Raw genomic sequence first — 12,442 nt, 5'->3', positions numbered from 1 at the left:
AATGATGGATAGAAGATGAGAGAGAAAGGGTGGACACAGTAAAGAGAGAGATTACTTAAGTCACGGAAGGCAGCAATGATAGACGGGATATGGAGGGAAGAAAGAGGACAGGGAAGAGTGAAGGCACAGGAGGAAGGAGATGGGGTGCGGGGTGGGGGGTTAAAGAGATATATAAAGAGAAATCTGAAGACCTGTCCAGAATTTAAAAAAAAAAAAAAAAAAAAAAACCCTTGAACAGGAGGTGAGGAGAGGTTGGAGAATATATATGCTGCAGGCAGGTGGAGGTGCTTCAATATTTCAGTCATATAAAAAATTTAAATCCCAGTTAAAATCTGTGAATACTGCATATTTGTGATTAGTCTTACGTGCCGTCACACAACACGTTTGTTCCTCTTATCTGTATCGCTACACACACACACAGATCCACAAGCGCACACATTCATGACAGCCACGTGCTTCCAGTTAATGGCTGAATGGAAGATTATTAGGGGATATCAGCTATGGGGACGTAACCATGGGGCCAAACTGTCACACCAGGTTCTGGGCTAACACACAAGGGAGCGACCGTGCTGGAATAGCCTCTAGCAAAGGAAGGGAGTTAAGCCAGCAGCCCACAGCAGTTTAAATGTGCGTAGAGCATGTCTGTTTCTCCAGTTTCAGATGAGGTATTCTATAGATATCCACACGGGAGGGGCTCGGTTAAAGGGTTTTATTATTCAGAAAGGACAATATGGACTGCGTGAGTGCACACACACACACACACACACACACACACACACACACACACACACACACACACACACACACACACACAGGCTTTTTAAAGAGCTTTATGAAATATGTTAAAGTACTTACAAATCCATTTGCTTTGAAGAGCTTGCTGTGACCTTAAGGAGAAATGTGCCGTATTGCTGTGGTACTAGAATAGTTATATATGAATATTAATGTCATATTCTCCCCTCTGAACTGCCTAAACTGTGTGACACCTTTACTGCTGGCTGTTTGCATGCAGGCGACTTATGTGTGTGCAAAGAATTCAGGCACTACAGTTACACTACGTGCACGCAGCTCCTTACCTTTACATTGTGCAGCTTATCAGGATTAATATTATATAGACTGCTCGGTGATGTGAGCACAGACATCAGCATCAAACGCAGCAGCTTCCAGGCTATGTAACCGCAGTTTTTTAAGAACTTTGAATCTTTTATATTTTTGATCATCTGCAACCATTGGGACCAATTTAGCATTCGCACCAACTGGAAAGATGTTTGAAAGTGTTTCAGCATGCTAGATAAGAAGCTCAAAGCCGTGTCTTGTGGAGAGACAAAAATAAAGAGGGAAAAAAAGAAGGAAGACAACAGACATGTGAAGGTTACTGTGGAGGTTTTCGAGCTGATGTGGATTAGGTTAACCCAGAAACCGGGAGCATGATATGAACTTCAAGTGGATGTGACACATTTCTCTTCTTCACCTTTACTGTTCTTATACTCCGTTGTCTAGTCATCTCACCGCCTCACACTTCCCTCACCTGTTCCATATCTTTCCTGCTGTTTATCTTCAATTTCTCTTTTGCACTTCTGTCCAAACCCTGCACTTTCACATCTCCTTTACCTCTATATTTTATCCATTTCTATCACCACTGAACTCTTGCCCGCTTCCTCGCTTCATCTACTGATTCTGTCTACTCTTCTTTTCATCCTCTTGTCAGTTCTTTGGCCCCTTGCTTCCCTTCGCGTTGGCCTCTCCTTTACTTGTTTCCTTCAATTTCTTTTTTTAATTTCCTTTGTCCTTTTTTCCCCCAATCTACACAAATTCTCTCCTTACTTTCTGTCATCGTCCTCTCTCCTTCCCTCTGCTACAGATGGACAGAGCAGGGGAGATAAAGTGCAGAAGAAACCTGCATTCGCAAGCGAGGCCATCAGTATTTACACACAAAGTCTGCGTATACCTGTTCATCAGTGGCAGCCTTAGCCCAGGGAAGCAGTGCACAGTGTCAACCTGAATTTATTGCTGTACAACTTCGCAACATTAAGACTGTTTAAAAGTGCTGCTTAGCATTCTGATAGCATGCATCATCCTGCTCCAAGTCAAATGTTCCTGCACTGATTTAGTCAAGATGCACAGATGCACAAGTATGCACAGAAAACACTTAAATCCGGCTCCTTTGGGCTGAGTTTTCTAAAGCACAGTGATAGATGGTTTTCATCTAAATCTTGCGTTTTGGCTTCCTGTCTTCGACGAATGGCTCAGCTTTCATTTGCAGCACTAAACATGAGGCATGCATGGACACACTGACCACAGCCCCATGCCTTTCTCCTCTCAAGAGGACAGTAAGGCAGCACACAATGGCATTTTGAATAATTCATGATGCTGTCATTCTTGCACACAACATGCTAGAACGGGCTGAATAGCCTGTAGCGCGGTAAAACTTCACTCTCTGTTTTTTTGCCATTTCCTTCACTCGGTTCGCTCTCATAAAAAAACAATATCCAGCCATTTGCATCTTTACAAGTGCGGCGGTGCTTAAAATGCAATTAAAAACGCACTCAGGCAACATCCTCAATAAATGTTACGAGGAACCCGACAAGGGAGGCGAGTGGGTTATTAGTGGCATCTTGAGGTGTCACAGTCACAAATATATTTTGCTAATATTGTGCTGTGCACCTCAGGACCCCACAGCTGGTTTTATCAAAGGTCAGCTGATGTAAAAAACAAATAAATAAACAAATAAAAAATAGCAGCAATAATTATTAAAAATGACAATAATGAGCTTGAAACAGGGCAGCGCAGTGGCAAGCTGGTTAGCACTGCTCCCTCACAGCGAGAATGTGCAGGGTTTGAATCCACCATCTGGCCTGAGTGGAGTTTGCATGTTCTCCCCATGTTCCTCCCACTTTCCCAAAAGGTCACATTCAAATGAGCTGCGGGTTGTCTGACTTCATAATTTCACAGCTCAGAATGCATCCATAGCCAGTTACAGCAATCTAATCATCTTATTGCCTGCTTCAATAACAGGTGCTTTGTTTGTTATTCTTTCCTCAAATTTTGAAGGCAATTAAACAAAACAAAAACAATACAAATGAGACACGACCAACACGCTCATGTTAACTTTTAGTAAGGCCTCAGTCACACGGGACTCGAGACCAGTTAGCGACCATCTGGCAACCACTGGGAAAAATGTGCATTCAATAACACGCTGCAAGTGGTTCATGGCAGTCTGTGTGAAACCAATTGCTAAAGCCACACTCACGCAGGCCTAGAGACCAGTCAGAGGCAACGGCTGGTCGCTACGGGAAAGTGTGTATTCCCTGACCAGTTGGTGAGGAGTGGTTTCAGGAGATTCTGGCTGTCGCTAATGTGAAATGAGTTATTCGGTGCTGCACTGATAACCTCCACATGACTGTTTTGCTTGCTTGCTCATAGCTTGTATGGAAAACTTACACACACTTGGCTGCAAACGGCAGCAAATGACTGCAAGTTGCAAAACTGTGGAAAGTGCGACACAAACTGATGAGGGAGTGTGGAGCTGTATAAAGAAAAATAAGGAGTGATACTGTATACTGCATCTTAATTGTTAAATAGTTACACTCACAATTATTATGATAACTCCCCTGACACGTTCGGGGGACCAACACGCGAGTGTGCGTGCGTGTGTGTGTGTTCCAATTATTAATCTGTATGACAATAAATTTTATTCATGGTGGACGCTAAAATCAACTAGGCAATACCAAAATGAGAACTAAATTACATGACAAATGTAAATTTGATTTATGGTAATTATGCTGCAATCAGGCAACCTGAGCTGCAATGTGCAAGCAGCACCAAACTAATTCACCTGCCACTAAACTCATACATACAAATGAAGTTATCTTTAAAATTTTAAAGATTTAGGCAGCATGAAACAGATAGGGCAATATTACAAGCCTGAGTGCTTCAGGCCAATTAAAGTCATATACATGCATGTGCACGTGCACTCGTGCATATGATAAACTGTACATTTGCAATAACCATAAGTCACTTAAAACCTCATATAAGTGAAGTTCATTCTCTGAAGCCAATATATGATGATATATGATATGATTTCACAACTTGCAGGAACTTTTGCATGACGGCACAATGTATGAAGATTCACGCATGCACTTCAGTGCATGTGCCTGATGTCTTCGCAACTTAAACGTCAGCTTAAAAAAAGGGGAAAAAAAACAACCAAATGACTGAAACTACTAAATTAAAATAAGCTGGAGCTGAAAGGCATGCAAATTATGTGAATACGCACACACACACACATACACACACACGTAAGATAAGAATACTGCACCAAGAGGCCCAAATAGCAGAGCACTTTAATCACAGAGTTCATTTCATTTCCTCTCCTCTCCTTTATCACTGGCTTGGTTCTTATTCATCTTCATAAGAAAGCAGAGGAAAGAGGAGCCAGCTCCCCTAATAGCTCACTGATTTACATGATGAGTGTTTAGCCCCATAGACAAACTCCTGAAAAAGAGGAACAGAGAAAAGGACACACAGAAACCTCCACACACTTTCTCTAATACACACACACACACACACACACGTATATAGAAGAATGTAATTTGATTTCATATTACTAAGACAAAGAATCAGAAGCAGATACACACATACACACTCATCTATACCCAAACACACACAGACATGAAGAGAACAAACAAGGCAGGCCCTGCTATAAACAGATGAGTTAGCACTCGCACACTGCTTTGCTTGTTTAGCGTGTAACTCAATTTGAAATGCTAACACTGCCATACGCTCAGGGGTATGCAGTGGCAGGCCAGCATCATCAGCCCACTTCCTAGTAATTTAACTACACTCTTCAATGCAGAACACTTGTGCAGTGGCCCCATATTTTACACACACTGAGTAAAATTAATTGGGAATTTTTTTGAGCACACATCATTTGCACGCTGGACCTACTTTGAATTGCAGATGAAGACGAAGGGGGGTGGCTGTAATGAAGCACGCCGTCTTTAAGTGCGTGACTGCATTCGGGTGCATTTTGTTTCTATTTCCGACTATCCAAAATGCGTGAACGTGTGTGTGTGTGTGTGTGTGTGTGTGTGCGCGCGCGTGTGTGTGTGTGTTCTGTAGAGCTTGCAGGAATAATAATGACCTCTTGCTCCTTTATTAGAATCAATCATCAGTTAGAGATGTGGTGAGTTTGGAGGGGGGGGGGGATAATGACAAGGATGAGGAAGATGATGCTAATGTAAATATGCACAGTGGACATGAAATGAAGCTGGCAGCCTCCAGTTTAACTGTGGAAACACGATTACATGCACTATTTTTGTTGTATATTAGCTGTATATTAGCTTAACGGTGAAGTGTCGATATTCAGCCATGCTCATACTAAAACTCGTGATACTACCATTAATCTCACACTAAAACTGGTCAACTAATTCATTAAAAAAAGTTGGAGGTGGAACTGGTGATTAGGCCACAGTAATTTCGATTAAACTCAGTGAACGAGTTATGCAGGACTGACAGCGCCACATTTATGGTTGCTGGCTACCGACAATAACAGGTGGAACTCACAGCGATGGCTCCCAATTAAAATCAAAATCAACCTTCCTGCTTGTAATTGCTTTTCCACCTCCGCATTGTGTGTGTACGGCACGTGTGCACATGTTTGCCCGCGCGTGGATGTTTGCGAAGTTGGTACTAAATTTAACGACACTGAAATTTCACAGCCTGGTTTGGCTATTAGACTGGCTCCGAATATTGACTCTTTTAATCCGGTTTGTTATAATTTCAAGTGATCTTTATGGCTTCGTAAAAGCACAAAGAATAAATCCTGCACTTTCCTCCTTGAGTGTGTGTCCGGGGGGGCACCGTGTTTTATTTCTCCTGTGGATACTCGAGTACTTTGTGTTGCTGCAAAGATTAGACTGAGCGCCCAACTCCATCAATATCCATGACTCCTGTATTGCTCACAAACACACACATGCATGCGGTGATGGAGTGAGCGGAACAGACCTGACACTCTCGCTCACTGCTGAATGGGTTCTCTGATGGACTGAGGCTATTTAGTCACGCGCACACACGCACACACTCAGCTGGTGATGGAGTGAAGCCATTCCCTCTCCTCACCTCATGCCCAGTAGCTGGATGGTAGCCCAGTTAAGACTTGCCAATTGGCTCTTCCGCCAAATCAACCACACAAACTTTTCTGATGAGCTCAGTACTGTACACACACTTTCTCACAAACACGCAGCTTCACACAGCAAGTATTGATTCCCCCTGTAGAGTCATACTGGACACTTTTCCTACAGTTTCACATTTTTCAAGTTTTTTGGTTTTTGAGGGGGGGCGTTCTCATCCTTTTAAAATGTGGCGTCCTTTGTCATTTGACTTGCCCTTGAGTTTAGGCAGACCCTTAAATTCTCTCATCACCTTTTAATTATCCTGCAGAAACTATTCCACTGTGGATTAATAATATAACACTCCTCTGATTGCTTACATTCTCTTGGTCATAAAATTATCAATTGCGAACTTATAAGAATTAAAAACATTGTAATCGGTTTCACTCTCTCATTAGATCTAAATATTACACGTGCCCCTGTGAAACTGTTTCAGCTGACCTCTAATAAACTCTCAACATTAGTCACCTCACTGCACCTGGGTTTTAATCCACCAGCCGCCTGAGGCCTCTCTGTCTCACTGCGCCTTTTGGGTTCTCTCCATGTACTCCAGCTTTCTCCTGCAGTCCAAAGGCCAAAGCTTTTTAGGTTAACTGGTTGCTATAAATTGATGTGAATCGGTGTAAATGGTTGTCTGTCTCTTTGTGTTAGCCCGGTCACAGACTGGCGACCTGTCCAGGGCGTATGCCTCCTCTCACTCAATGACAGCCGTGATAGGCTACCTAAATTGGATAAGTGGAAGAAGATGAATGGGTGGATGGATGGATTCACAGAAACCATATAAATTGTACTAACCATGGCTTTAACAGAGCCTTATACCTTTGGTCAGACACACTGTTACCTGCTGATGCTATTTTGTGACTTAAATAGCAGCATCTAAAGGATTCTTAAGGGGCGTCCACACAGGAAGTATTTTGTGGCAGTCAGAGAGCAATGAAAGTCAATGAGATTCGATGATGGGTGAAATAACAGCTGGCACAGAGTGGGCAATATCCCAGGTTTAATTTTCTCTACTTCAGTGCAAGCTACTAAAGCACATACCAGAGAGCAAAGGATACCACTGATTCACATATGACAGCATGGTAATTTCATTAGAGGGATATTTAGGTACTCGGAGTCTGGACTGTCTGCTGGCGATTGACCTTCAGTAACAAAGCAATGTGGGATGAGCATTTACCTTAAAACAAGCTTAAAGACTGGTTCTGTTCTGTTATGCGCCTGCATCTCAAGCACACAGGCCTTCAGTCTGGTGGTCGTGCAAAGGCTTTGAGGTGCAAGATACATCCACAACAAAAAAACTGCACAATTAATTTCTACGTTCTTTCCATCCATCCTCTTCCACTTATCCAGTTCAGGGTTGGGGGGGATTGTCATAGGGCAATGCAATGCACAACTCCACTCAGAAAGGCCCCTTCTTCCTGTGAGGTGACAGTACTATGTGCTGTGCTGCCCTACAAAATTTCCCAAAACTCTGGAACAAAGAAGTAAAAAGCTGTAGAAGAACAAGTGCCCCAGAGAAAGGCCGGTCAGGAAGAGGATGGGAGCCATCTCTTCTATCCTTGTTTACTGCCAGTTACTAATGAACTGCCTGCTTCTGGGTGAAAAACTGTACACACAAACATGATTAATATACAGATGCACTGCAAAATGAGGCAAAGAAAAAAAAACGTATCCACTCAGCAACCTCTTTAAGGTTTGGTTCAGCGGTTACATCATCAGTTATTGATGCATGGAGTGATGGATGGATTTTCTGATTTCACACAAGCAATCATCCCCAGGTCAGTCCCATCTGCATTAGTGGCATGAACTTTTGATTACAAGACACAGAACAACAGGAAAATCAAAGTATGGTGTCAAATACATAAAGCCTAAAAATCTGCACTGGCAATGAATGGAAGAGTGACTCTGAGAACACCAGTAAATGCTGTCTCGACTCTTACTGACTTTTGTATTAGAACACAGAACAACCTTAAAAAATAATTACTGTAATCTCACGAAGTATTTTTTTCTAAGCATTATTGGTGATAAAAATCACAGAACTAGGAGCAATTTAAATGTTTTCTTTCTTTGCAGATATTCAACGCATTCATGACGACTTACTGTCACACACTACACAATCCTAAGGGATAAAAATAAAATGCCCAAACGCTACAATTCAGTAGTGTTTTTATTTTTCTTCTACTCATTTGGCACACAATGTTGTAGTTTCTTTAGCGAAAGCATTACAGTGTATTTTAAGTAAGCAAACTATTCATTCTCTTAAGTACTTATCCAGTCCAGGAATAACAAAACTGTAATCATGTGGAACTCAAATCAGCTAAATAAAGTTCCTCTTGCAACCACTTTAGATTCTCTTTTGTCTCTTTTGGCCTTTTTCTGATCCTTTATCCCCAGTTGTCCTCACTCTGCAGGAGAGTCGTGTCCTTGGTTAACATTGGTCTTGCCGCTTGCCAGAGGTGATCTCTAGTCCGGTGTTTTCTTGCCTTCCTCGGTCACTCTGGTCCTGCTCCGTTTCCTGTTGCGGCTGTTGCGTTCCAGGTCTCTCCAAACACCAAGGATCACTCTACAGATCATGCACAGCACTGATGAGCAGAATATTCGAGTGTGTTGTGTTGCAAGATGACCTTGCAGCCCCAAGACTTTTCCACTGAATTGATAAGAGTCATCTGGATTTTGACACTAGAGTTTGCAGGATTATTATTAATTGTGTTATTGTCTGTATTTTCTCATGGCTGTAAAATTATATGTATTATTTGCAGAACCTGAGAAATACTGAACAATGTTATCTAATGAGGCTTTGTGAATTAATAAAATGTAGCACAATACTTTTTAAAGTATAAAAAGCAACACAAACTATGCACTGAATTTCTTCTATTGCCTTAAAAACATTATATTAGGGAAAGCAGCGTATTTCCATACCGTGAAATTTAATGTAGAGAGCCTGTAAATGTATTAGCTTTCATGCATCTATGCAGTTCTTTGTATTCTTATGAAATCATAGGAGTGAATTTGTGTGAATGTGTGTGCGACTGAATGAGTGTGTGGGCCTGAGGCAAACTCAAATGAAGCAACACTCAGCAGACACCGCCCCAGGCTAACTTCACATGAGTCTCTTTTGACACACACACGCCTAACCATGGCTTGATGGTAGGTTTCACATTCATTTTGTCAACTGGAAGCTAACAACCACCAGCATGCTGCAGAGAGGGAGGTTAGGCTTTATCAGATCCCTTCTGAACATCTCTGCATTTCAAGTGTGAGGATACAAGGCCGTTAGCCTGCCACTGTGTCACTGAACAATATCTTCATCCGACCAACTCTTTATTACACACTTGCAGGTTGTGTTGCGTAACCCAAGACGCTGCACTTGTGTGCATTTGTTTACCTGTCCGAAAAAACCGACGGTCTCTCCAGGCAGGTAACTGAGAGCCAGACTGCAGTCTGACGATGCTGAGAGGAGGAGGAGCTTATCGCCATGTAAACACATCTCCAGGTGAGTCACGTGGTCGAGGTGTGGATGGAAACTAGATAGCAGTTTTGGGAGTTCTTTGTTGACTCCTTCACCTGGTGTGAGGCAATAATACTGAGGGACAGAGGAACAGATCATTACACAACCGCTCAGCCTTGCCACCCATGGTTACCGTTGCTAAGCTTAATGTTTTCTCAAATCACACAGCAGGTTACAATGGCAACAGTGGCAGATTTACCACTCTCATTACCACTTCTTGTGTGTTTTATTGGTGACCATAGATTTTGCAGGCAGACATAAAAAATGACTAAAAGACTGAGGTACTTAATTCATATAAAACTGTATGTAGTACATAATAGGTGATTATGGTATGCCAAAAGACTGAGCGAGAAGTGTGTTGTGCATTCTATGGAATGAAACCTCAGGAGCTGAAGATTTATGTTGAAGCCTGAAATAAAGGAAAATCCTTGATATTGCACTGCAGAAAAGCTAGTTAGTGCTAATATTACAGTGCAGTAAAATTCTGGAAAGATCCGACTTTTTGGAGATGATTTGTGTTGTGAATAATTTTGCTTAACATAGATAACACAGAGTGAGACGAATGCTTTTTTCAAAGAAAGACTTAGGGCTATGTTTAGCTGGGGCTCCTGAAGAGTAAACTTTTTAATGACAGAGCTGCCGCAGCTGGAGTGTACAATGAAAGTGAGATCCCGCTGTAAAAGGTGACTTTTCCACCATAACCTGTATAACCCACAGAATCATATTAGCTAATGATGTCCTCTTTGGCCCAGTTAGCATTTCCAATGTTGGTAGTAACCTAGCTGGCCATGAATGCCTCTATTGGCATCTTAAAGCAGATAAAGTACATTTTTAATCAATTTCTGACATTTACTGCTTTGGCTTGTTAGTTTTGCAGAGTAAATAAAACCTCTAAACTTATAACCTGTTAACTGTAACTCATAAGTTACAGTTTATACACCTGGTGAATCATAGTTTGGTATTTTAATCATTTATATTTGGTCTGTTGAAATTGAAATGAAATGCTTTTATAAAGTGATGATATTGCATAAAGGCTTCAAGTGGATCATTTTATCGATTCTTAGGTGGTTGCTAGGCAACATTATAATTACGTTATTATTTATAGATAAGAACCTTTTCAGATAGGAGGAGTTTCATGTGTTACAATAAGATAACACTGAGGGTACCTAATAACTACAAGATTTAAGTTCCGTGTTAAGAGTTACAATTTAAGCACAAAACATTTATTTTCAGTTACTTTAAATACTTTAAACTTATTTAACTAAGTTGCACATCATTTTAAGGTGACGCCTGCGACTGACCTGAGAAATGTCTGGGCGCACAACTCTGTACTGTGCAATCATGTTAGTTATCCAGCTGATTCTGAGGTGCGCTCAAAACTAGCCGAAGGGACAGAATTTCCACCAGAGCACTGAGATTGCCCAGCTTCAACTATATATACATAAATCTCCATAAATTAAACTGGAAGCCAATTGAGACGTACCCATCTGAATTCATCCCCTTATAAACTGTGACAGAGAGTTGAGCTCTGAATATTGTGGCAATAATACCCGAGAGGGTGTTCTTTTACTGTGATTATGAGCATGACAGTGATGCAGCTATGCTTCATACTGACGGCACGATCCAAGTCTTCATAACAAGAGTCAAAAAGTCGAAAGGCCTCTCTGAGGTATGAAAACTCTTCAGTGACCAAACGCGTGGGACATTCTCGTGTGATGAACTGAATCTCAGTGGACGTGGATGACATTACTGATGATGTGATGACTCCTCATCACTCCTCTTCTAATCGAGGTGGTCCACAAAAACAATATCTTTTGTTTAAAAAAGGAAGCAATTACAAATCTCATCCATTTCTAATGGCCTCTACTGCTTTAAAGTAATATTTTCAAAAAAACCAAAGAGGATGGAGGCATTACCTCTCTCCACTAATCCATCAGGGGAGATTTTCTAAATGATTGACTGTCTTCACTGTACTCCAGCAAGCTGCTGAGACATCACAATGACAGACAGGGCTGTCATTTTCAGAGTGAACAACACGCTTGGATTTAATGGAAATATTCAGGGTCCACTCTTTCTTCACTGTCTATTAAAGTCTGCCTCTTGATCTCTGTCCCACCCTCGGGCTCTGTTTTCATCAGTCTCCGTCATTTTCTCTTTTTTACTCCTTTTTTTTTAACACCACAATATACAAAATTGTGCACAAACCCACCTTCACGTCCCATATCTTGACTGTCCCTTCCCTGTCAGCTGTGGTTAAATATTCTCCACAGGGACTGACAGCTATTACAATAGATCCCAGGTCCCCTTCGTGGGCCGTGAACTGTCCTACCAGACGGGCGTGCTGGGCGCTCCAGAGCCTGACCGTACCTGAACCCCCGCAGGACACCAAATCTGCAGCACCTGATGGAAATGCAGAAATAGGAATGGCTGCAATAACCAGAGGCATCGGTTATTTTAGACGTGTGTTTGGACTAGATTTGAAAAAGAAAACGCATGCTGTGGGAGCAACACCACAAGTACCAATAGGAGAAAGTCAAACAGAGTTACAATAAGGCAGTTAGAGTGTACCCATGTGGTCTAAAATGTAATCTGCCTACAAAATCAATTATGGATTAAAAATGCTCATATTGTTGCTAAGTGGGAATCTCAAACATCCACGATACTGAAAAAACAAAAAACAAAAAAGATCAGCAACATATTTCATTAAGCACTGAAATAATCGAATTAGTAAGAAATTTGTACAAGTTCTGACTGACAATGAGAT

General features: G+C 41.6%; 1 protein-coding gene across 1 annotated transcript in view; it reads right to left on the bottom strand.

Annotated features, from left to right (window-relative positions):
* Positions 1 to 3,897: 3,897 nt before the first annotated feature.
* Positions 3,898 to 12,442, bottom strand: part of LOC146504222 (cilia- and flagella-associated protein 337-like) — a 43,604-nt gene continuing 35,059 nt past the window's right edge. Inside the window, 5 exon segments of the mRNA XM_085130641.1 lie at positions 3,898 to 8,577; positions 8,580 to 8,634; positions 8,636 to 8,733; positions 9,556 to 9,753; positions 11,888 to 12,078. Coding sequence (XP_084986767.1) covers positions 8,515 to 8,577; positions 8,580 to 8,634; positions 8,636 to 8,733; positions 9,556 to 9,753; positions 11,888 to 12,078 — 605 coding nt within the window. The 3' untranslated portion in view covers positions 3,898 to 8,514.

The sequence above is a fragment of the Neolamprologus multifasciatus genome, chromosome 14 (genome assembly GCF_963576455.1).
Source record: "Neolamprologus multifasciatus chromosome 14, fNeoMul1.2, whole genome shotgun sequence".
Lineage (NCBI taxonomy): Eukaryota > Metazoa > Chordata > Actinopteri > Cichliformes > Cichlidae > Neolamprologus > Neolamprologus multifasciatus.
Note: the sequence above shows the minus strand (reverse complement) of the source record. Positions and strands in the feature narration are given on the sequence as shown.